Consider the following 25,888-nt stretch of genomic DNA (forward strand, 5'->3'; position numbering starts at 1 on the left):
CCATGCTTTCTTCCACCTTCCCTACACAGGGGACTCATCTCAGAGCCTTGAGCCACATCCCGGTCCTTCAGCTTTTACTTTTTCAGATAGACTTTTGCGCTTTGGCATGGACAGCTAGTGACTACAATCTTCCTCCCTCTGCCTCCTGAGCAGCTCGACTTATGACACCTCAGCTTTCACATTTGTAGGAAGAGAGTTGTGACAGGTCCTCAAAATGTTTCATTAGAATGAAAATAAACTGTAATAAATTTGTGTTTAAACACTTCCAGACAAATTTGACAATAAACAAAACTCTAAAATAGGGCATTGGTCAAGATAAAATATCTTTTCTTTCTGGTAGATGTAAAAAAAAAAATACAAAATGTATACAAGTGACTGAAACCTTCTAAGTATTTATTTCAACCATGAAGTACTAGAAATACTGTAGATAAAAAGAAACTTAAGCATGATTACCAGAATGCACTGCCTGCAGTTGAGGGGAACAGCAGAGAAGAAAAAGGAAGAGGGGAAGCCAATGCTCAGGAGAGACAGAGCACAAAGAAATCACCATAGTGCTCCACAGACACTGTGCTGCAATATCCCTTTAAGTTCAGGGTGGAGGGAGGAAGTGCTATCATAACTTCAAAAGGTATGGGGGAAGGTGGGGGTGTTGCTGGAGCTAGAGTAGGCTTGGAATTAACCACACTCCAAAAATAACTCCACTTAGGCCAGTTTCGAGGGAAAAAAATTCTGACAAAAGTCGCAATGAATTGCAGACATAAATTTAAAAGATGATAATCTATCTCCAAACTAGAGATAGTTTTTTGTTGTCAGGTTTTTATTTGTTTAGTGGTGCTGGGATCGGTTCCCAGGCCTCATACATGCTCAATAAGCAAGTGCTTTACCACTAAGCTGACCCCAGCCCTGGAAACAGGTTAAGCAGGAGGCTAATGAGCAAAGATGAGAGAGCTTGAGGCCAATTATGCTACAAGGAAAAAGTCTGTCATTCAGAGTGGTTAAAAGCAGTATCTACTAATTACTTAAAAGAATGTCATTGCATCTATGTTCCTTTGATTTCTTCAATTTTGAGGCGGGTATACAGGGGTTGAACTTTTACTGCCCCAACCTCAGTCTTGAATCCCTCCAAGAAGCTTTAGTTTGGCAGAAAATGGTATTCCTATGTCAAAACCAGGGCTCAACCCATGCTCACTGTGCAAGATCTATGTCACTCTTTCCACACCTTGGTGCACAGAACGTGGAAAACATACACATGTGTGCACATGTACTCTGCTCTGATTGGAATATCTGTGCCCCTCCAAAATTCATGGTGAATTCTAAGCCCCAGGTGGCAAAATTAAGAGATAGGTCCTCTGGGAAGCAATTAAGTCATGAAGGCTGGACTCAAATGAAATGAATACGCTTTTTTTTTTTTCTGGTCCGTCTTCTCTTTTTGTTGGTTGTGGGGCTTGAACTCTGGGCTTGGGCACTGTCCCTGCACTCTCCAGCTCAAGGCAAGCACTCTACTGCTTGAGCCACAGCACCACTTCCAGTTTTCTGGTGGTTTATTGGTACTTTTTATTTTTAAAAAAGCCTTTTTCAAGGTTTAAGAAGCTTTATCTGTGATAAGAGACAGATGTAGGGAGTGGGGGATGCTATATCTCTTACTCAATTAGTATGTTTGCAGCCCTCAGGTTAATCTTCGGCACTAAAAAAAAATTGTTTTGTTTTGGTTAATCATTTCATCTATGCTATAAAAATATTTTTATTACTAACATACCTTAGTTCTACATGTGAGGTTTCATTGTGTCATTTCCATACATGTATACAATGCATCCCAATTAGCCTTACCTCCTCTATTACTCTCTTTCACACTCTCTCTGCTTCCCCCCATAACTTTTGTGCTGATGCTGGAGCTTGAACTCAAAGTATTTTCCCTTCGCTTTTTCACTCAAGGCTACTACCCTACTACCTGAGCCACAGCTCTACTTCTGGCTTCTTTTTCTATTCTTTTTCTCTGTGCTTAGTTAGAGACCAGAATTTAATGGGTGTTTTCTGCCTGGGCTGGCTTTGAATTGTGATCCTCAGATCTTAGCCTCCTGAGTCACCAGGATTACAGGTGTGAGCCACTGGTCCTTAGCCCTCTCACTACTTCTTTTTTTTTTTTTGTCAGTCATGGGCTTGAACTCTGGGCCTGGGCGCTGTCCTTGCACTCTTCAGCTCAAGGCAAGCACTCTAACACTTGAGCCACAGTGCCACTTCTGGTTTTCTAGTGGTTTATTGGAGATAAGAGTCTCACAGACTTTCCTGCCCAGGCTGGCTTTGAACCATGATCCTCAGATCTCAGCCTCCTGAGTAGCTAGGATTACAGGCGTGAGCCACCGGCGCCCAGCCTCTCACTACTTCTTACAACAGTTCCAACAAGCTTCATTTTTCTATTTTCACAGATTAAAAAAAAAAAAAAAAGGCCAATATGCCCAAACCCAAAGCATAGCAGAAAAATTAAGGCAAAGCATTAGCTATGTGTTTCAATCAAGAAGAAAAAGCATTTTTTTCCTGCTAAACAATGACTACGGTTACTTTTCAGAATAATAAATAATAGCCCAAAGACTAGTAGATGTTTCAGCAGGCATTAACCCTTGGGACTAACACTCACGCAAGCTGTGAGGCTGGCGTGGTGCTGGTACTGCTTTGTTCTTACCGTAAGTGTGGCTGTGTTTTCATCATCAGACCACTGCATAGAGAAAAGGACAGAAACAAAACATTCAGTTTCAATATTGAACTTGGATTCCAAAGGCAATGTTCCACCTAAAAATGAGGTATCTTTCCCTGAACGTAATCTATACCATGCAAAAATTAAGACTTTAAATTACAATAGTCTACAGAACAGACTGTTTTCTACCAACCTGTATTTCTTCAGCCTCATCATCACTGTCCGGGTGAGAAGGTGTTGGTGTATCTTCCCTAAAAAATATAAAGCAAAAATTACAGGAGAAAAAGACCTGGTGCTATGTAGTCATAATTTCAACCATACTGAGTTTATTCAGAAAAGCATCCTTAGAACTGGAGAGCTAGCTGAAGAGCTGAGGGACAGCGCCCATGCACAGAGTTCAGGCCCCATGACTGGACCCAAAAAAAAAAAAAGAACTGGAGAGCTATATAAGGAATTCATTTTTTGAGAGAATTCAAAAATATATTATATACTAATTCCATGTAAAATATCTTACATAATTATATCTTATATAATTATATACTGTTATGTATAATTATAACAGTATATAATTATATACTTTATTATATACATATATGGAATTAATGACAGTATGCTACCAGAAAATAGTGGACTAAGACCCTTCTGTCTTCCCTACAAAAACAGGAACCACCTAAACAGCTATGGAAGATGTGGAAGGGGCCATGACAGATCAACTATGGAGGACAATATGCTGAGGTATAAAAATGAGATCTCTTGTATAACTTTGTTTGCAGTAGACAATGACGTTCTATTCTAAAAACAGAAGATATAAACTCAAAAGGATATAAAATGCCCTACCCATCTTTCTGTTACCCTCAGAAGAAAATTGTATAATCAGCCAGGCATGGTGGTTTATTCCTATAATCTCATCCCCAGGGAGGCAGGGAGAGGAGAATAAGTTTAAGGCTATCCTGGGCTAAACAGAGAAGCTCTATCTTAAAGAAAAAAGGAGAAGGGGAGCTCAATGGTAGACTACTGTCTATTATGGGCAAGACCCTTGGGTTCTATCCTAAGCATTATAAAAATAAGGGAAAAAGGAAGAGAAGAAAAGAAGGAAGGAAGGAAGGAAGGAAGAGGGAGGGAGGGAGGGGGGGGAGGGAGGGAGGGAAGGAAGGAAGGAAGGGAGGGAGGGAGGGAGGGAGGGAGGGAGGGAGGGAGGGAGGAAGGAAAAGGCCCTACTCTAACACAGAGATCAGAGAAAATTGCTCAACTTGACAACTAGTTGTTATTAGAGGGGAAAATATTCAATTTTGAAACTATAAATTGAGTGTTGACAAAGCACCTAGGACAAAGCAAGAGAATGGTGAACTAACTCATTTGTTTTGTATACTAAATGCTGAGATTTAATCATTACCTTTCTTTATGACAAAATTTAAAGAATTTTACTCTGATATATATTACCTTCCTGAAACCACCAGAGTTCCATCATCCAGTAAATAATCCTTCACATTCTGAGGAAGTGGAAGAATAACACTGAAAAACACATATCAAAACCAGGCATCATTCAAAAGACCAACCCCAGCAGAGAGAAAAAAGGTCTGCATCTGACTAACTTTTGAACTAGCTGTTTCCTTTATTTTAATATGAAGTAGAAAATATTAATAGCATGCATCTGGTAACACAGGTAATTAGGGAAAAGTAGAATATAAATAAAGATTGTAGTTCACATAATTAGTACATTAATCTTCATGGCAAAGAAAGAAAGAAACAAAGACTCCATACATATCCCAAGAACTGGATGGGAATCACATATGAAATCAGGAAGCTCTAGACAATTCTGAGTAAGTATAGTGATTCTGTTCTTTAAGAAGTTAAAGGGTACTGGGTGCCGGTGGCTCACGCCTATAATCCTAGCTATACAGGAGGCCAAGATCTGAGAATTACAGTTCAAAGCCAGCCCAGTCAGGAAAGTCTGTGAGACTCTTATCTCCAATAAACCACCAGAAAACCTGAAGTGGCAATGTGGCTCAAGTGGTAGAGATGGCACTGTGGCTCAAGTGGTAGAGCACTCGCCTTGAGCTGAAGAGCTGAGGGACAGCGCTCAGGCCCAGAGTTCAAGCCCCATGACCAACAACAACAACAAAAAAAAGTTAAAGGGTTAGGAATGTAGCTCAGTGTAAAGAGTCCAAGATACCCAAAATGAATGCTCGGATTATATTTTGATGTTAAGGTGACTATTTTCTAAGAAGTGAAAAAATTATAGTCTGCTTTTGGAGAATAGTACAACATCGAATTATGTGCCTCACATATTTACTAAACATGTTTTTTGTCACATAGCAAATGGTTTTGTGCACAGTAAAAAGAAAGAGCTTATTCATGGGCTTCTTTAGTTTTATAAGACTAATATTACGAAAGTTACAATTTCACATTCAAAAGTCTATCTCGCTGGGCGCCGGTGGCTCATGCCTGTAATCCTAGCTACTCAAGAGGCTGAGATCTGAGGATCATGGTTCAAAGCCAGCCCCGGCAGGAAAGTCTGTGAAACTTTTTTTTTTTTGGGGGGGGGGGGTCCGGTCGTGGGGCCTGAACTCTACCTCTTGAGCCACAGTGCCACTTCCGGCTTTTTTCTTTTTGCTTATGTGGTGCTGAGGAATCAAACCCAGAGCCTCAGGCATGCAAGGCAAGTGCTCTACCACTGAGCCACCTTCCCAGCCCCTGTGAAACTCTTATCTCCAATAAACATTCAGAAAACCATAAGTGGCGCTGTAGCTCAAGTGGTAGAGCGCTAGCCTTGAGCTGAAGAGCTGAGGGACAGCGCCCAGGCCCAGAGTTCAAGCCCCATGACTGACAAAAAAAAAAAAAAGAAAGAAAAAAAAAGTCTATCTCTTCAACTAACGTTGTAAATCTACTAAATTGGGAGTGGGATGTTTGCTTGTTTGCTGGTTCTGGAGCTTGAACTTAGGGCCTGGGCACTGTAACTGAGCTTCTTTTGCTCAAGCCTAGTGCTCTACCACTTGAACCACACAACTCCACTTCTAACTTTTTTGAGTAGTTTATTGGAGATAAGAGTCTCACAGCCAAGCACCAGTGGCTCACGCCTGTAATCAATCCTAGCTACTCAGGAGGCTGAGATCTGAGGATCTCGGTTCAAAGCCAGCTCGGGCAAGAAAGTCCGTGAAACTCTAATCTCCAATAAACCACCAGAAAACCGGAAGTGGCACTATAGCTCAAGTGGTAGAGTACTAGCCTTGAGCTGAAGAGCTGAGGGACAGCGCTCAGGCCCAGAGTTTAATCCCCACGACCGACAGGAAAAAAAAAAAAAAAAGAGTCTCACAGACTTTTCTGCCTAGGCTGGCTTTGAACCATGACCCTCAGATCTCAGTCTCCTGAGTAGTTAGGATTACAGGCATAAGACAACAGAGCCTACCTAAATCTACTAAATTTTAAACAATTTCAAGTGAGCCCTTGTAACTTAAAAGTTTCTTTAAAATTTTAAACTTTGAACTTGGCATTGGTGGCTTACCCCTGTAAACTACTTAGGAATCTGAAATATGGAGGCTTTCCAGATCTAAAGAATATGTTTTCAAAACCTGCCAAAAGATTACATCTCTAATTAACTAGGGAAAATTCTGGGCTGGAGGCATGACTCAAGTGGTAGAGAACCAATCAAGCAAACAAGCTAAGTGAGATTAAGGCCCCTAAGTTAAAGCCCAGACGCTGACCAAAAATATAAATAACAATAATTTAATTAACTCAAATAATAAACTTTGAGGCCTTGACTTCAATCCTCAAAAATAAATTCCACCGATTAAAAAAAATCTATTCAAAAAATGGATTTCAAAATCCATTGTCTGATTGCAAATGAGCCTTTCCAAATATTTAACTCTTACAAGCTAAGTGTAGTGAAACTAAGGTTCTTAAAAATGAAAATTTATTGAAACAATTCCAATACTATTTAAAAACTTGACAATTTACAAATACAATACACAAGTGATCATGATTCTAAACAAATTATGCAATTTAATTAGAATCACAAGGCTAATCAGTTAAATTTAGTATCTAAATTTAACATAATAAAATTATTCTGTGTAAATTATTTCATTGCTTCCATATTTAATTCTGGTTCAAGACATCCACTAAACAAACAATATCATCCCAAGAAATGGCCTTAAGAGATGTGAACTTCACTTTCTCAGGGCCCTGAGACTGAGAAATGTTAGCAAGATGTGAGTCCTAAGGTTTCCAGGCAATTTGCATCACCACAGTGAGAGCTGGTAGGACCCTCTCATTATGCTAATAGCATCTTATGTCCCCTGATCATTGATTCAATCATTGATTTTAAGTCACACTTTCAACCCGGACTTCAATCTAGATTCTTCCTTCAGGTTTCACTGTCCCTTACCTGGACTCATTTGGATACTGTTTGATTCCCTTGTGATTTATTTTTGCATATTCTTCCTATTTGGTAACTGGAGAATTCTTAGATGTTAAGTGACACAATGGTAGCTTCTGCACACCTCTCATGACTCATCTAGTCCCACAATCATGTTTCTAAGGCCATCCTAATGACATTATCTTGTACCTACATTAAAACCAAGGAAGACACTAAAACGTATGAGGGGGCAGAGGTATAAAAGGGGAATAAAAGCAGTACAATATGACAGGTATTGCATGATATATAGATATAGCAAGTGCTAATAAAGAGAAATGAAATATGCCTTTAAGGGCGGGGGGGCATAAACAAGCCAGCACCAAACACACTTTACATAGAACTCAGTTGGCTGTTGGAGAAAGCCACAAGGCAGGGGAGAACACAATGAAGCCCATGTGGCAGGTAAGAGAATTAAGTGACAAAACAGTTATCATATCAAATAAACATAGCTGTAAGCATAGAGATAAGTTGCTTCAAATGGAATTTCAGAAGTGAAGAGGCTTTTAAAAGATTATTCAATACAATCTTCACATTTTAGGGGGAAAAACTGATTTCAAAAGAAAAAATGGCTAGACAAAACTTCCCCTAGCTAACTATTCTTAAGACTGAGTCAAAGTACTAAAATTTGTCGAAAATAAGTTTATATAGTCATCTCTGAATCATATTAATAAATATCAAGTAAAAATGCTGAGTCAATAATGAGAATGTGGTCTCTCAGCATTAAAGCTGCTGGTGGTCACCACAGAACTCCACCTGACTGTCCTAGGTTGTGGAGGGGGTCCTGCCCTATTTGAGGTTCAGTGACATCATCACAGAACTACACGGACTGAAGAAGTGGGTTAAAAGCAGAAAAACAGTATAGTTCTAGGCAGCGCCGCTTAGCTGTGGACTGCAGTGATGCCAGGAAATCTCATGTTAGTTTCTTTTACAATTTCAGCTTCTTTTAAGAGAACTAAAGTTATTTTGTTTCAATGAGATTTTTATTAAATACAAAACATAGCTAGCAAAATTTCTGTGTTTACTATGGCCCAGAAAGACACTCTCACACCCTCTCTCTCTCTCTCTGTATATATACATATATATGTATATGTGTATATATATGTATATATACAGAGAGAGAGTCTCAAGTAATGTCTGTAGCAAATCCTATTTCCTTAATTTTCTAAATGAGGTTAGAGCGATTAAGTAATTTACTGAAAATGCTGATGGAACTGGGAATTCAAAGCCAGACAGATGGCTTTGACATCAGTCTCTTAATCACTGTATGCTTATACTGCACCCAGGCTACCAAAGGTAGCTGCACAGAAACCAAATGAGAGTTTTAAGATTTTTTTTCCATATAGAATGGGCTTGGTCGTACAGAACTATAATCCCAGCAGTCAGGAGTCTAAGGCAGTAGGATCTTGAGTTTGAAGCCAATCTGGGTTATGTTGTAAGTTCTAGGACAGTCTAGGTTACACAGAGAGATCTCATCTCAAAATAATAATAGCAATAATAATAATAATCTTCAGTACAAAAATGTGTTACAAGTTCAGAAACATACTTTCTATCACACCAACACAAAAGAACTCGCCCCATCATAATTTCAGACCCAGAGTCTACTTTCAATTATGCAAATTTGGAACCTCAGCTAGGAAAATAACTTGTGATAGAAAATAATTGCAGCTGCTGCTGGGCTCTTGTTTATTTGTTTGTTTGTATGGGCTCATTCATCATTGTTTTACTTTAAACTCCATTAAACACTGCAAATAACCAGAAGAAGACTCTATATCAGAACAAGATGGAAAGAAATTCTCTTCTGAAAAATCTTTTTCTTTCTTTCTTTCTTCCTTTCTTTCTTTTTCTTTCTTTCTTTCAAGATGGGGACTTGAACTTGGTGCCTGACATTTTCGCTCATTTACTGACTAATGCTCTACTAACTGAGCCATACCTCCAACCCTTGTCTTTTAAATAATCAACATCTTAAAATAGAACAGAACAGAAAGAATGGGATGATTGATGTTCATATAAATGACAACCCAGAAAATCCTACCAGGCCTTTGACCTACACCTCTTAATGAATGAAAGCCTACCCTTCCATCATGCTACAGATGATGATTCCTCTCACAGACTGGGGAGAGTCTTCTGGCTGCCTAGCCTTCATTGCCTTTTACAATAGGATAAAGGATGAAAGTTAATTGTCTACCTATCCTGCAAACCCAGGAGAGACGCCTTGCCCTAGGCCTGAGAACTAGGAAGCAAACACAGTTCTACTCTTTCCCCCCCCCCGCCCCCCCCCCCCCCATAGATCGCTTTCTCTTACAGCCCAGGACCAGCCTAGTGTATCACGGCTCTTCTCTGAAGAGTGGAATGTAATTGTCACAGGGGAGGGTGGTGGGTGGCAAAGCCCAGAAGACACAGTTCTTAAGTCACCCTGTGCCTCGGGCAATTCCAAAACTAAATGAGGCCTTAAATGAGGTTAATTCGCTCCCCGAAGGATGGCCTTCCCTCTCCCTCCCCTAGCAACAGCCTCCATTGCCGTCCCAGCTCGACCACCGCGGTGGGAGGCGACCCCTCGCATTCACGCTCCCAGACAGACCTTCAAGGCCTGCATCGGGGGTGCGGGGAGCCTCATCTGCCCAAGCCCCGCCGTTCCCTTTTGCCAGCCTCCCCGAATCACTCCTCCCCTTGTACCTCTTGATGGTAAGGCTGCGGAAGAGCGGGTACCACGCGGAGAACTGACAGTGCAGCACCTGCTCCTTCTTCATCCTCCCGCCGCCGCCACGGTCTTCGCTGCAGAGCTGCGGCCAGCACAATACCGGAACCTTGCACTTGCACTTCCGGAAGCGCCCGCCGGGCTATATTAGGTCAAGGACTCTTCCGGTTCCTAAACCTCCGAGGCTGTAGGAGAAAAAGAGGTGGTAGTGAGTCGTGGGAGAGTACTTTCCGTGTGCGCACGCGCACACGCGCATCCGTGATTGGGTCCCGAAAGAGAGATATTGCGGTAGCTCAAGGAGAATTTTACAAAGTTCGCGGCTTCGCTTTGGCCCTAGAGACGCATCTCGACCCGGAAGGTAATTATGTAAACGCACGGGCAGCGGAGGGGTTCCTACGGGTGCCGGGAGGCGGATGGATGGGGGGGGGGGAGCGCGCACACCCTCCGGGCCCCGCGGGCGGCGCGGGCGTCTTTCCAGCCGGGACGTCGGCGTCCGCTCGGACGGCTGCTGCCGGCTCATCTTTGTTCCTTTCGTCCCTCTTCCCCTCTCCACCGCACACCTTGGAGCAGGTAAGTGAGCTCAGTGGCCAGCGAAGGGACGGTGCAGTCCCGGTCCGGGACGGGGTGGGCGCAGTGGGCCTGGGATTGCAGGGGGCGCCGGGGACACCGCGGCTCGAGGCCGGGGCGAGTTGGTGGGTGCATCTGCATTGAAGGAGACGGCCCCCCCTTCGTTTACTGGAGTGGATGATTAGAAACGGAGGAAATCCCGCCTGTATGGTATTTGTGGGTGTGGGAGAGGACCTGGGGGAGACTTGATTTTTGGAGGTTAAAGAGGGCTGAGGTGGACTTGAGAAAGGCGTCGATCTACCTTGAGGGTCAACTTTGTTTCGTCCAGCTCTCCAACAGTTAGCTTGGAAACCCGCAGCCGGGTTTCCCAGTGACCCTTTTTAATGATAGAGTCTTTTAGGACTGGAAGAATTCTAGGTGAATATGTAATCCCGTTTCCTTCCTGCTTCCCTTTCCACCCGCCAGCATTCACTTTTGTTTCTTTTAAAAGAAAGAGAAACCACTACCTGCTGAGAAATGCCCTTGAAACTTGGTACTGCTTCTTACGATCAAGTCTTGGGCAGTTAGACCTATAAAGCGCACGTTTCAGTTTATTACTGGCCCACCTAACCACTGTACAATTAGAATCCTGTCCACTTCAGGCTTCTATAAATAGGAATTTTGTCAGGAATTATCAACAGAATCCACTGAGTACTTTGAGTTAGAAACTCCTAAGTTACAATTTAAGTGGTTAGTGAAGAGCATTGATTTAAAAGATACATTTTCAAATCAGGGGTAAACATAAATTACAATGTTGCGCTTGTATGCGAATTGGGGTGGGTTCCTCCGTGGTTCATTTGTAAGTACTACAGGAATCCAGAATTAATCTGTCTTTATGTTCTAGAGAGGAGAGAGAAGTAATATTTCCGTGTATTCTATTTCCTTTTTTTTTTTCTTTTTGCAAGTCCTGGGACTCGAACTGCACTGTCCCTGGCCTCACAGACTTTCCTTCCTTAATTGTTTTTGAACTGAAATTCTCAGATCTCAGCTGCCTAGCTAGAATTACAGGCAAGAGCCATCTGCACTTAGTTCTGTTTCCTTTACTAGAGAGTTCATGTTGTTATCTAATCTAGAACTAAAAGTAGCTGCTAAAGGAAATGTTAACACTAATGAAGGAGCTTTACAGTTGAGGTATTTTCTGTTGAGGATAGTATGGACGCCAGTGCTCTGGCATCCATACCAAGTATATGGGAGAAAACGAATCCCAGGAACACCCTTGTCCTGGGAGGAATAATACAGCTTAGGAAACACTTGAACACAGAGGTTGAGGCACTAGCAAATCTTTAAGACAGCATTCTGCCTATTTGTAGAAAGGCAGCTAAATGTGTAAACTACAAGGAAGGAATTTAATATTGATGTCTTTTATTCATGTTATTAGCTTATAATATTTAATCTTTATAGTGTTTAGTCTTAACAATTGTTGTTACACATACAACCAGTATTCAGAAAATTGACACTACAAACAGAAGATGCTATTTTATGCAATATAACTAAATCAACTTTTTTCTTTTTTTAAATGGCAGTACTGTGGCTTGAATCAGGGCCTCTCATCACTGACTTGCTTGCTCAGCTCATGCTCTACCACTTGGGCCACACCGCCAGCCTAGCTTTTTGCTGGTTATTTTGGAGATGGACTCTAGTGGACCATTCTGTGTGGGCTGGTTTTGAACCACAGTCCTCTGGATCTGTCTCCTGAGTGCCTAGGATTACAGTCTTGAGTGATTAGCACCAGACAAAATCAGCTAGTTTGTAACTATTGTGTTTGTCTTCACTGAACTACAAAGGTGATTTTATATTCAAGTATCTTCAATAAAACCATTACTGTAGTAGGATAATCACATTTTCTCATGCATGTTAAGAAAAGGGTCAGTAGTCAAATAACAGAGAGAAGTTATTATGCAATTCTAAAGTGATCAATAAGAAAAGCACATTTTCTTCTTTGAATCCATGCATGACTAATATGTCTAGGTTAATATTTCCAAGAGTCAGCTAGTTTTGTCCACATGGCTATCTTATTACTACCACCAGCTCCCTGGTCCAGTTGTGAGCACTGAGCCACCCCTTTCTCCTGATGTCCTAGTCTCCTGTAACATCATCTCCTTCTTGAGAATAACTTGCATTTACCACTTCCCTGAAATCTTTTTTTTTTTGGGGGGGGGGGGTCATGGGGCTTGAACTCGAGGCTTGGGCGCTGCCCTTGCACTCTTTAGCTCAAGGCGAGCGCTCTACTGCTTGAGCCACAGTGCCACTTCCAGTTTTCTAGTGCTTTTTTTGTTTTTTTTTTGGTCCGGTTGTGGGGCCTGAACTCTGGGCCTGGGTGCTGTCCCTCAGCTCTTCAGCTCAAGGCTAGTGCTCTACCACTTGAGCCACAGCGCCACTTCCGGCTTTTTTCTTTTTGCTTATGTGGTGCTGAGGAATCGAACCCAGGGCCTCATGCATGCAAGGCAAGCACTCTACCACTGAGCCGCCTTCCCAGCCCTTGCTTTTTTTTTTTTTTATTGGAGATAAGAGGCTCACAGACTTTCCTGCCCCGACTGGCTTTGAACCATGATTCTCAGCTCTCAGCCTCCTGAGTAGCTAGGATTACAGGCGCAAGCCACCGGTGCCCAGCCTAACAATAAATTCTTATCTGCTTACTTGACTTTAACATAATAATCATAAATTATTTATGCAAAAATGTCTCTCACAACTTAATTTCTTTTGAAGTGCCTTGTTTTCCTTATTGCTAAACTATCCTAATTGTATGGCCCTTTTTCTTTTCTTTCTTTTTTTGTGGGGAGGGGCATGATGGGAGGGTTCCATTACTGGGGCTTGAACTCAGGGCCTGAGCTTTCTTGCTCAAACCTGGTGCTCTACCACTTGGCCCACAGCTACACTTCCAGCTTTTTTTTTGGTGGTTAATTGAAGATGAAAGTCTCCTGGACTTTTCTGCCCAGCCTGGCTTTGAACCATGATCCTCAGATCCCAGCCTCCTGAATAGCTAGGATTACAGATGTGAGCCACCAGCACCCATTTTTTTTTTTCTTTTTTAAGATGGTCTCACAATCTTTTGCAGGCTGGCCTCAAACTTATGTTCTCAAGCAGTTGTCCTGTCTCAGCCTCCCAAGTAGCTGGAATTACAGGCAATCATCATCAAGTATAAAAATTGAATAGTGAGTCTGAGGTCAGCCTGCCTTTTGAGCTTCCTAATTAACTCCCACATACCACTCATCAAGCTCTTGCTAATATTGCAATCCCCAAGTCTGTGAGAAATCCTCCCCTTAAATGGAAAGTTGTTCTTACTTCCAAAGCCAAAACTGGCCTGTATATCAACAGTAATTGGTGGTTTGCCAGAATGATTGTGTATTTTGGGAAGTGGAGCTAGAGATCAAAGTGGTAGAGTAGTAACCTTGAGCAAAAAAGATTAGGGACAGTGCCTAGGCCCTGAGTTCAAGCCTCATGACAAAAAAAAAAGATTCTTTATTTTGTTTGCCTGTATATTGGAAGAGAAGCGAATGCCCTTAGAAATGTGTTTGCTAATCTTGAGCAACACTGTTATGTGTATGGTGAAAAGTTGAGAACCAAAGAACTTTGCACACATTCCTTATTTCTCAACCTTGTTTCAGGTAGTGTGTCCTCCTTTAATTGTGTGACTCATAATGAGGCTGTTTCCCTGTTTGCTTTGTTTCTATCATACCTCAATATTAAACTACCTTTTATCATTTTCTTCCCTGTCCCCAAATGGAAGTGATTTGTCCTGCTCTAACACATCCTGGTGTAGCCAGGTACTGGTAGCTCATGCCTGTAATTCTAGCTACTCAGAAGGCTGAGATCTAAAGGATTGTGGTTCAAATCCAGTCTAGGTAGCAAAGTTTGTGAGACTCTTATGTCCAATTAACTGCCCAAAAAAAGCCAAAAGTAGAGCTGTGGCTCAAGTGGAAGAGGGCTAGCCCTGAGCAAAATCGTTCAGGAACAGTGTCAGGCCCTGGGACCTGAGTGCACATGTGCTCGCGCACATACACACATACCTTAGTACTATGTGATCTCTGTGTCAGGCTTTTGCCCCTCCGGCATGCTTGCTGTTCTTTATCCTATTAATTTTTAAATTTTTTTGGCTGTGGGGCTTGACTCAGGGTCTAGGTACTGTTCCTGAGCTTTTATGCTCAAGGCTAGCTCTCCACCACTTAGTGCCACAGCTCTACTTCTAGATTTTAGGTAGCTAATTGAAGATAAGCCTCAAAGACTTTTTTGCCCAGGTTGGCCTTAAACTGCAGTTCTCAGATCTCAGCCTCCTAAGGAGCTAGGATTACAGGCCTGAACCACTGGTACTAGGCTTATACTTGCTGTTTTGTAAGGAAGGTAAAATAAGTTCTGTCCAGAATAAAACAACTAGTGGGAATAGAGAGAGTGAAGGAAGACAGAATCAAAATGCTTCCTGTGCACATGCAATAGAATGGTTGAAGCTTGTGGCGATTGGTTTGGGAAGGAAAGGAAGGAGAATGAGGAAGAAAGAGGAAGTGAGTGATGGAGAGACATTGTATGTGAATATGGACATGTCAGAACAAAACCCTTGCACAGCTCATTGATGTTAATTTTAAAAATGTATAAGCCTGGTGTTAATAGCTCACACCTGTAATCCTAGCAACTCAGGAGGCTGAGAACTGAGGCTCCTGGTTTAAACCCAGCCAGGGCAGGAAAGTCCATGAGTCTCTTATCTCCAGTGAACCACCCGAAAACCAGAAATGGAGCTGTGGCTCAAAATAGGAGAGCACAAGCTTTGGGCACAAAAGCTCAGAGTCAGCACCCAGGCCCTGAGTTCAAGCCCCGCCACCTACCCCCAAACCCCCACCTCACTCCCCCAAAAAAGTATATGAAAAGTTTTTACTTAAACAACTGCCATCATCTTGCAGAGTGAACTTATCACCCCAGGGCCAAAGACTGATCATTTAACAATGGACAACCAAGAATCATCAGAGTCTTCTCAGAACACGGAACAGCGCATTCTTTCAGAGGAGGTACAGAACTTTGCACTGTCCTTTCCTTCCCTGCCTAGAAGAGAATTTTTGAAAATACATCATTTCAGATGACTTTTTTTCATTCTCAAAAACGGTACTTAAATATTTTTTATAATCCCATCTCAAGCACATTTTGTCCTTGTGAGAAGTTTTCCCAACATACATGCTAAAGAAGTTATTAATGACAGCAAGTTTTATGCTGAATCCTAGAACTAATGTCTGTCTCCCATCTTATTAAATTTAGCTTTTAGAGTCTCTAGCAGGTCCCTTTGCAATGAGTAAATTGTAAATCTTTTATCTGGGAACTTGGCCTTGACACTTACCTAGAAACCTTTTTTATTTAAATTCTTTCTGTGTTATTTGTGAACAGATCTGCTGATAAATAGTAGGTTGCTGCCAGCAAGAAATGAGAGATAGGATAGTAAGGAAAAGGCTTTAAGTTCCCAGAGAAACTTTCTTCTCAGGTCAGTGTAGTGCTGTAAGTAAGTTAGTCCTTAGGACTGCAACTCCTTTCCACCTAGGCAGAACTGTCCTGGGGTTCCTGTCTTGGACTGGATGAGTGAGGATAGGAAACCCAGTCTGAGCTAGTTCACAGTTGGTCTTCCTGAGTAATCACCAACAGGAAAGAGCCCCTGAGCACCTACATACCCAGCACGCTGAGGTGGCCAACAATGCACGTCACACACAGGAGTTCGTCTCTGCTGCTCCCTTCCAGATGCCCCTTTCTGCTCCAACCTAGGCCTTGTTATTTATCAGAGCTGGATCAGGGCCTTATGCATGCTCAGCACAGTCCACCCTGAGTTCCACCCACATCACTCCCCAAGTCATTAGACTGTCGCTTCCTTTCACCTCTCAGTAATCCCTTAGAAACTCCAAAAGGAAATAGGGGTACCCTATAGAAGACAATTTGAATACTTCAAAATAAGAACTTGCCCATAAATTATTGGGGATGAGGGGTTCATTCAGAAAGAAAGAAAGAAACTTGAAAGTTTCCCAACTTATCTGATCTTCTTTTAGTTAATTTCAGAAGGAAAATGGGTCAAGCTTGAAAAAACAACTTACATGGATCCTACTGGTAAAACTAGGTGAGCTTTATGTTCTTTTGCAAAATAGTCAGTATTTGCATTCTCTGGGTCTCTGTTGACTGGTTGACATTATGACTTTGATGTTTCCCTCATTGTGAACTGGTTCTTAGATAAAGAATCTGAGATAGCTGTTTTATGATGGTTAGAATATTTGGATCATTGATCATCTGCATAAAATAGGATTGTAAATTTCTTGTAATAACTAATCAAGAATCTATCCATTCATTTATTCATTTCTCAGTGCTAAGGATCAAAACCAGGAGTGACACTCAGATCTCAACCTCCCAAGTAGCTAGGTTTACAGAAATCTATTTTATAAGTTCTCTTGAGTAGACTAACTGTGGGCCTAAAACATTTAAGTAAAGCATAATTTAAGCTGACAAGGTAGTAAATATTCAATAATACATGGCTACTTCTTTAATTTCTTTTTTTTTGGTCAGTTGTGGGGCTTGAACTCTGGGCCTGGGCACTGTTCCTCGGCTCTTCAGCTCAAGACGAGTGCTCTATCATTTGGGCCACAGCACCACTTCTGGTTTTCTGGTGGCTTATTGGAGATTAGAGTCTCATAGACTTTCCTGCCTGGGCTGGCTTTGAACCACGATCCTCAGATCTCAGCCTTCTGAGTAGCTAGGATTACAGGCATGAGCCACTGGCACCTAGCTTTGCTTCTTTAATTTCTAAGTGAGAAAAATTTCTAAGAGAAAACAAAAACATAAAAAAATGTAAAGCTCTATTAGCTTAATAAGGAAAAACCTTAATAAGACCCACCTAGTGTTGAAACATACTATGATACCGATAGCACTATTAACTTACTACCCAAAAGTAAGGGGCCTAAGCATAGTATGTGCCATCGAGAAGAGAAGAGTGTAATTATTATGTAAAATGTCAAGTCTGTAATGTCAAGTGAGTTTGATACGTAGAACTAAATATGAATTACATAGATGAATATGGTCCAAACCCAATACAGATTTGTGATAAGACCCAATATGTTTATATTTATGAAAATATATACAGATATTGAACCTAACATAATAATGAGTTTGCCTCTTATTTTCCAATATAATTGTTTAAATAAAATACAGTAATTAGTCTAAATAGTCTAGTCTTCCAACATTTATTAATTGGGGATATGCATCTGAGTCACCTACATTCTTTTTCAGAATACTCATATCTAGGTCTCATTTCACAAAGTCTTAGCAACTAGGTAGTGGCTTCGAAAGTCTACCAAACTACCACATGTATACTGCCTATTTGTAACTCGTTCACCTCCCTTCCTCCATGTCTTCCTCTTGGCATCTGACAAGGTTTTATATACAATCAATACATTGTATCATAATGAATTAATTAAGCTCTGAAAATGAGCCTCTGTACTTGCTACTTGATCATACTTTACAAAACTAGAAGAAAATTTCAAAACTTTATACTCATTCCCAAGTTTTGCCAACTGTCTCCAGGAGATTGTCACCTTGGGTTTAGCTGGTAGGCAAATAGAGACTAAGACATGTGACTCCACATCAAATAGGCATCTCTCGAAGTGCCTTTAAGACTGTTGGAGCTCCCATTCTAGTACTTCCTCAGTATGTTGCTACCTCACTGCCGTAAGCATCCAGCGCATTCTGCACATATTCTCCTTAACCACTGTAACATGCTCCTCTTTTGTTTCCTTATTCCTAGCATATTTGGGACCATCAGTGCTTTTCCTGGCACTGTCTTCTTCAGTCTTTAGGACTGACCTTAAGAGGAAGCAGAAAGAGCTATGTCAAAAGGTGTCTCTTGCAGTCTGTATTATTTACTTACCAGAAACTGCTTGCTGGTTGGCTTCTTGATACTAACAGGAATGTTGGGCCATTGTGAGTTATCCCAGTAGTCCCGTTTTCATAGGTCTATTTTGACATTTGCTCTTTAGAATCAGTACAGTGCCAAAAGATGTAAGGTTTACAGAAAAGGAGTTTTGTTGCTATTATTTTTATTTATTTTATTTTTGTGGTACTGAGGAATCTTACCCAGGACCTTGTACATGGTAGGCAAGCACTCTACCATTAAGCCACCTTCCTAGCCCCTGCTGCTGTTATTTTTTTAAATCAAGTTAAAGAGCTGAAAGCTTTAAATAGAAATGTGGTGAAGTCAGTCCTTAGGGAGAACCAGATAAAAGTGGTGTATCTTACCCCTTTTACCACTGGGATACAGAGGTTAGCATACAGATGTTGGCCCAAACCTCCAGATCCACTCAGGTAGATACCTTCCTTTAGAAGATGTTCTAACACTGTTTGCTTCTTCACTCCCAGCTTTTAACACTTTTTCCCCCATGTGAGGATGCAAGGGAAAATGGGGAAATTCCCACCACACCTTCCCCTTAAAACAGTATGGTCTTTCTGCTGGCTTGTCTATAGAGTTGTAAGAGGATGTAGAGTGGCAGAGACATTCCAAACCTGAAATTGGATATGCAGTCACAAATTGGTAACAAGTAAAGCCAATAGAGGTCGCCAGAATTTTTTTTATTATCCACCTCACTTTTTCCTCTAGGGACTTCTCCTAAGATAGGACCTCTACTTATAAACTTAGTAGTTCCTCAGTCAATTAGTAGGAAGTTTCTACTTTGTCCCTTATTTGGTGTCGGTCACATCTATAAAAAATGGCTGTCCTTTGTGCATGTACCTTTTGCTGTCCGAGGTAGGCTGGGATTTCTCAGGCTCCCTTTGCCTCACTGCTTGTTGGCCTTCACAGCTGTGGTCACCAGCATGCTGCTCACCCTTCAACAGATGACTCAAGTATTGGAAAGCAGCGATCCCACAGGCTTCCTGCTTGGACGGCATCCACAGAGTTAGCTATAGAGTGTCAGTCATTTTGTGTGATAATTCCAGAAGCTATGAGGAAGCTCCATTGGCTTGTTAACTGCAGATCTTTACTATTGGGATCTTTGACCAGTATTGTTAGTACTTTGCATGCATTGCATTTTTTGGTGTTCTGGTTGTATGCTGAAAACCTCAGAGAACAGTCTCATCTTAAGCACTAATGATTTTTTTTCTTCCTTTGCCTGAACAGAACTTGGGAAACAGTGAAACGGACGACCAGGAAGGGACAGACAGCTGATGGTATGCCTGCTACAGCTGTCTTTATGAAGGAAGTGATTGTAGGCGGGTATTGAGTGTAACCAAAGACCTGAGAGCAGAAAGCTTTTCTTTACTTACACTTTCTTGTGCATTAGTTTTTGCAGTGCTGCATGACTACATCAAGCTGTCTTTACAAGGAACTTTCAGCTCTTTCTAAGCTCAGAACATTTTTTTAAAGAAAGATATAGCATTTTTATTTATTTTGTCGGTCATGGGGCTTGAACTCAGAGCCTGGTTGCTGTCCCTGAGTTTCCTTTGCTTAGGGCTAGCACTCTACCATTTTGAGCCACAGCTCCACTTCCAGTTTTCTGTGGTTAATTGGAGATAGTAGTCTCAGGGCTTTCCTATGGAGATAAGAGTCTTATACTTTCCTGCCTGGGCTGGCTTTGAACCATCAGCCTGCTGAGTAGCTAGGATTACAGAGGTGAGTCACTAGCACCTGGCTATAGTAATCTTTACAGCCAAACATAAAGCCCCATACTATGTCTGTGTGTGTATATGTTATGGCTTCCAGAACCTTTTGAATACAATTTGAGGGACTCAGGTGGGATCTGTCAGCTTGGCAAAATGACTTGATGTACCTTGTAAGTTGAGGAGGAAAAGGAGTTGGAGAAAGACTTCTTTCAATTCACTTTTCCTTCTACACATGGATGGTTTGTCTGCAGAGACCCCAAAAGCAATTCTAGAAGTCACATGTAGTGTAGGAGAAGTTGAACAATAAGTCTTCCTGGATTTTACTTTGTGTTGGCTTCTGTTTTTAAGACAAGCAAGCAGTGGTTTGATAGGACTATTGAGCTTACCTGCTGCAGAAGTGCTTAGCGGGAACCAAATGTCCCCGCTGGCTCTTTGATTGTGTTTTCAGTAAGACCAAGCAATTTGGGGAAAGGATCTTTTACCCCAAAATGGTAAAAAAAAAAAAAAAAAAGACAAGTCTAGTTAGCATATGCTAGAAACTGTGGCCCTTAAAACTGGTTTATACCTTCAAGGAAGTCCAGGAGCACGTGACTCTGAAAGTCTACTGGTAGCCTAGCACTGCTTGTGAACAGTGTTTCTATGGAGAGGGCAGTGTAGCCTGAAACTCTCTTTGGCCCCTGTGAAAGATGTTTTAGTTTTAATTTTATTTTTAAAAGAAATTATGGCTTGGCACAGTGATGCATGCCTAGAGTCCCAGCTACTTGGGAGGTACCTCATAGCTTAAGAAAAACGGGGGGGGGGGGGGGGGGCGGGGGGACAAGGTAGGAGAAGCAAATTGTGACAACTAAAATGAGCTTTTTATTAAGTCTCAAGCAGAAATATGACTGTTTTTACTTTCAAAATAAAAAAAATGTACTGCTTCCATACTATGGATTAACTTATTAGGTTTCGGACTTGGGATTTCTTAACATCTGAGGATTTTGTTGGAGTGTATAAACAAATGGCTGGTCTGGCTGACCAAGGGATGTCTTTTTTTTGGGGGAGGGGGGGGGGTGTCCAGTCGTGGTGCCTGAACTCTGGGCCTGGGCGCTCAAGGCTAGCGCTCTACCACTTGAGCCACAGTGCCACTTCGGCTTTATTCTTTTTTTTGTTTTTGTTTTTGTTTTTTTGGTGGGTCATGGGGCTTGAACTCTGGGCCCGAGTGCTGTTCTGGGCCTTGAGCTCTTCCTTCAGCTCAAGGCTAGCACTCTACCACTTGAGCTACAGCGCCACTTCGGCTTTTTTTCTTTTGCTGAGGAATCCAACCCAGGGCCTCAGGCATGCAAGACAAGCGCTCTACCACTGAGCCACCTTCCCAGCCTCCAAGGGATGTCCTTGATTCCATTCCCTATCACAGGCGTAGCCGTCATCCCAGTGCTGCAGAGAACTCTTCATTACGAGTGCATTGTCCTGGTCAAACAGTTCCGGCCACCAGTGGGAGGTTACTGCCTCGAGTTCCCTGCAGGTCAGTAACAGTAACATGCTGCCCTTGGGGTCCATGGGCCCACCAGTAGGTGAATGCTGCCCTCAAGGGCCCATGGCCAGAGCATGGCAGGAATGGCCGCCTCTCCACCCATTCCTCTCCCTTTCAGCACCTGCTGCTCCTCCATGTGTCCACTCATCTCACTTTCTATGAGAGCAGTCTGCCACAGTGCAGAGGGCAGTCTCTAACTCCCAAAGCTATGACTGGAAAAGACCCTGACCTGCCACCATGCATACACGGGCTAATGAAACTGCATTTCAGCAAGGATGTTCTCTCAGTTATACAGTAGTAATGAAAGAGGCTGTGCAGAATTTAATGCACTGTGCTATTGTAGGACTTTCTTGGCTTGAACCCATCTGAAGTTAAATCACATGATTTTGAAAGCCCAACACATTTGGATATGGGGGTGGTGGGATGTTTGGTGGTAGTTTATTTGCCCTGGGTTCCATCCCCAGCACTGGGATGAAGAGGGGAGGGGAGGACTGCTATGGTACTGTAAAGTTAAAAATTATTGATTTTTTTTCCTCTCTCACATGCCATTTTACTAAAATCATTAATAACATTGAAAGTTGCTGAGTAGCCCATATGCCCTGCTTCTCCCCGGCTCTTTCCATTGAGAGCAAGCAGTCTGTTGGTGCTGCCTTCCGCTGGCACTTCATACCCACAGCCCTTGGTACTCACTACAAGGCCTCTGTATTTTATTTATGAGGGAGGAGAGTAAGATAGGCAGCTGGCACATTGTCCACAAGTTTCCTGTGCTAAGTTCACGTAGCTGACTATAACCTCCAAGTCACCTCTCCTCACACAAGCCGGCTGCACAGAAGCACAGCTGCCATACTCCCAGAGTCAGACCTAAGTGAGAGGAACCACAATTCCCACCACAACTGCTTCAGCCGTTCTCCATGTTATTCTTGTGCTTTTTCATCTGTCATTGAAGTTGTGAACCTTTGTCACTTTGATCTATAAGACTGCTGAGAATCTGGTCAGCAGGACTCCCTCCCTATCCCTCCCGCAGGTCTCATCGATGACAATGAAAGCCCTGAAGCAGCTGCTCTACGGGAGCTGGAGGAGGAGACAGGCTACAAAGGAGACGTGGCAGAATGCTCTCCAGGTTGGTGCTCGTCCCTCAGAATGCCCTTGGGAAATTAATTAAGCAGTACCTCCTCTGGGTGTTGGGATTGTTTATTTGAGGGTTATGTTGGGATTCAGATGGCTTGTATTTCAGCTGATCTGGTGCAGAGAAATGTAGGTTTCCATTGGTCTCCATCAGTAATGCATCTCCTTCCCCACGGGAGCAGGTTCTGCTCAAGTTGGACAGCTGTGGAACAAGCTGCCTTGCAGAATTCCCCACACCCAGCTTTCTAAGCCACCGTCACCTATGTGCCCCACTCCTCCCTACAAGTTTGCCCCCCCACCCAGCCCCATTCCCTCCCCCACCCGTGAACTGGTCAGCACCATATGCCCCTCAGGTTTACCGAGCTTGGCTTGGGAACTCTGGGAAAGTATAAGAAGGTAGCATATATGTGCATGTACTGGTGGAATCAGTGTCTTCTGTAAACTGAATTCCAAGTCTCTTCTTCCTGAGACTTCAGCAATGAAGCAAATGACCAAAGAGCCTGAAGCATCTGACTGATTCCTTACCACAAGTTTTCGCTCTCTCCATAGCTGTATGTATGGATCCGGGTTTGTCAAATTGTACCACACACATTGTAACAGTAACCATCAATGGAGACGATGCAGAAAATGTAAGGCCTAAGCCAAAGCCAGGTAAGTGTGGACTCCATTTAAGGTGGTTGTTACATTATATTTTGTTTCTTGTTTGTTTAAAGAATCCTAGTCTTCAGTAGGTCCTCTTGTCTGCTTTTCTGATCTTGGATTTTTTTCACAGAGTCTCTACTATAGCCCAGGCTGGCCTCAAACTCCTGGTCCTCCTGTCTCAGCCTCCCAAATGCTGAGATTACACACATGTGTTATCTTGCCTCACTAGCCTGTCATTGCTTTTTTATATAAATTACACATTTGCATATTTTTGTATGAATGCCTGTTCCCACTTAGCAATATGAACTGTAGGCCTAAACATACAAGAAGATTCCAGAACATCTTGGTTTCCGCCCTCATTTGTATGTTTAAAAAGGGCAGAGGCAATGTCAGGGGGCAGCAGTTTACCAGTTACTCTTTTGGAGTTCTGTATTTAGAGAATCTGTTAGAGTATTCTTGGTTCTAGAATATTTCTTAGTAAGTTTGGATTCAAACACTGGCATTTGTCAAGTCCATGTCATTTTCCTCGCAGCCCTTAAAAGGAGTGTGGTTTATGCAAGCCCAGGCAGGAGCTGAATTCTTGCATTTCTTCCCTTTGTAACTGCTCCTGCTTCACTGTCCCTCTTGCGCAGCCAGTTTTAATTTTTGAACTGCAGATGTACATCTGGCATGGATAACAGTTTGGGAGTTCCTCAAGATGTTAACTATAGAATTAGTCTGTGGTCACTCCTGGGAGTGAGATCACTCAAGCATCATATCCCATGTTGACAGCCTTGTCACTCACAGCAGCCCAGGTGGAAACAGTATGACTATCATCAGCAATGAACAGAGAGGTAGAATGGGCCAGAAACACAATGGAGTATAACATAAAAAATGAAATGTCCTGATTCATGTTACAACATGAATGAACCTTAAAAATACTAAGTGAAATAAGCTAGCCAGACACGAAGGAGCACATGTTGTGTCTCTATGCTTACACAAAATAATAGCCTAGGTCATCAGAGGCAGAATGTGCATGGGGGTTATCAGGGATGGGGAGCTGATGCAGGGTTTCACACTTCCATCTGGAATGAGGAAAATGTAAAACTTTTAACAGTGGCGATAATGGCCACTAAATTGTAACTTTAAAAATAGTTAAGATTTCATATATATATATATATATATATATATATATATATATATATATATATAGTTAAGATGAGCCAGGCACCAGTGGCTCATGCTTTAACTAGTCAGGAGGCTTAAGACCTAGAGGATCACAGCTGGAAGCTAGCCTAGGCAAGAAAATCTGTGAGAGACTCCCATCTCCAATTAGCCAGCAAAATGATGGCCTAGAGGTGTGGCTCAAGTTGAACTGTACCTGCCAAGCAAGCAAGTCAAACAAGAGTGTAAGGCCCTGAGGTCAATCCTCATTACCAGCACACACAAAATGGCTAAAATGTTAAATTTGTTGTATTTTACAAGTGTACAGGTATATGTATTAGAGAATATGCTTTAAATTTGGCTAATATTTGCTACTGGGTTGGTTTTGCCAAGGTAGCAATAGCTGAGTCTTGGCATTTTATTAAATTCTTACATATCTTTATGACATGTGGTGTATGAAAGTCTTCCAGTGTTGGCACTCTGGGCCTTGCTAAAGTCTTCTTGTGTTTCTTTTCAGGGGATGGAGGTATGTTACTCGGCTCCCGCTCCCGGAGGAAGGCCACGCACGTGATGTGACTTGACACAGTGCAGTGGTTACAGCTGCATGGTCTGGGGGTTGGGTAGGCTTGTGTTCTCTAGCTTTGTTTTCACTTGTGCTTTGTTTGTTTAGAATTTGTGGAAGTAATTTCTTTACCAAAGAATGACCTGCTGAATAGACTTGATGGTAAGCATTCCTAAAATTATCGCCAAACTTTGTTTTCCCTTCTCCACCCCCAGCCATGGGGCAGTAAATAATTCCTATTCCTGTCTCCTCTATCTTGTTAATGCCAGATACCTAGAAGCTGTTTTACTAGTTTTAGCAGTTGGCCACTCTCCTTTCCTGGAGATAGTTATAAATATGAACAAAAGTGAGAGTTACTCGTACATTTTTTTCCTACAGAATAGTCAAGACTTTCTGTTGTTTATTACTTCATAGCTTCCATCTGTAGCAGTGCATGGATGTGGGTAGTGCACCCTTGGTGGAGGGTGCATATTGGAGGATTTAGCTGGCATGTGATAGTGGCTCAGTGAACATGGATTGGCATTATCTACTGCTGAGTGCATTACCTAAGATGTTGCCTTTGCTTCCTTAGCTCTGGTAGCTGAAGAACATCTGACGGTGGATGCCAGAGTCTACTCCTACGCCCTGGCCCTGAAGCATGCAAACACGAAGCCATTCGAAGTGCCCTTCCTGAAATTCTGAGGCCAACAAGGACAATGGCCATATGTGATTTTGTAACTGAGACCACCTGGCCTTCTTCACAAAGACTTTGTATTCAACTTAGTTTTATGTAGGTTTGAAAGTAGCTTTTTCATAAATAAAAGTAACAATGCATTTGGTGGTATGGCACTGTCATTACAGGTAGGCTGTAACCTTACTTCAGTTGGTTAAACTCTAGCTAATATTAACAGAAGCTAACA

At 42.2% G+C, this 25,888-nt stretch overlaps 2 protein-coding genes across 4 annotated transcripts in view; one reads left to right on the plus strand and one right to left on the minus strand.

Annotated features, from left to right (window-relative positions):
• Cdc123 (cell division cycle 123) overlaps positions 1–9,922 on the minus strand; it is a 43,279-nt gene extending 33,357 nt beyond the window's left edge. Inside the window, exons 1-4 of the mRNA XM_042686042.1 lie at positions 9,774–9,922; positions 4,130–4,201; positions 2,883–2,940; positions 2,678–2,710 (exon numbers count right to left, since the gene is read on the minus strand). Of these exons, the coding sequence (XP_042541976.1) occupies positions 2,678–2,710; positions 2,883–2,940; positions 4,130–4,201; positions 9,774–9,847 (237 nt within the window). The 5' untranslated portion in view covers positions 9,848–9,922. The remainder of the gene's footprint in view (positions 1–2,677; positions 2,711–2,882; positions 2,941–4,129; positions 4,202–9,773) is intronic.
• Positions 9,923–10,029: 107 nt separating this feature from the next.
• Nudt5 (nudix hydrolase 5) lies at positions 10,030–25,802 on the plus strand. 3 transcript variants are annotated; one of them, XM_042686043.1, is made up of 10 exons: positions 10,030–10,153; positions 15,291–15,395; positions 16,413–16,480; positions 19,523–19,572; positions 21,401–21,508; positions 22,542–22,637; positions 23,192–23,293; positions 24,945–24,953; positions 25,098–25,151; positions 25,561–25,802. In XM_042686043.1, the coding sequence occupies exons 2-10, from the start codon at positions 15,333–15,335 to the stop codon at positions 25,668–25,670; spliced, it is 660 nt and encodes a 219-aa protein (XP_042541977.1). In that variant the 5' UTR covers positions 10,030–10,153; positions 15,291–15,332; the 3' UTR covers positions 25,671–25,802. The 3 variants fall into 3 exon arrangements, with proteins under 3 accessions (XP_042541977.1, XP_042541978.1, XP_042541979.1); XM_042686044.1 differs by lacking the exon at positions 10,030–10,153 and adding an exon at positions 10,228–10,365; XM_042686045.1 differs by lacking the exon at positions 10,030–10,153 and adding an exon at positions 15,766–15,877 and having other exon boundaries at positions 15,304–15,395.
• The last annotated feature ends 86 nt before the right edge of the window (positions 25,803–25,888 follow it).

This window comes from Dipodomys spectabilis, unplaced genomic scaffold (genome assembly GCF_019054845.1).
Source record: "Dipodomys spectabilis isolate Male_0828 unplaced genomic scaffold, ASM1905484v1 ptg000096l, whole genome shotgun sequence".
NCBI classification, from domain to species: domain Eukaryota; kingdom Metazoa; phylum Chordata; class Mammalia; order Rodentia; family Heteromyidae; genus Dipodomys; species Dipodomys spectabilis.

Coding starts and splice junctions, on each gene's coding strand:
- Nudt5 (XM_042686043.1), top strand. CDS start 15,333: ATGGACAACCAAGAATCATCAGAGTCTTCTCAGAACACGGAACAGCGC. Junction 19,573..21,400: donor GAAGGGACAGACAGCTGATG/GTATGCCTGCTA, acceptor TCCCTATCACAG/GCGTAGCCGTCATCCCAGTG. Junction 21,509..22,541: donor CTGCCTCGAGTTCCCTGCAG/GTCAGTAACAGT, acceptor TCCCTCCCGCAG/GTCTCATCGATGACAATGAA.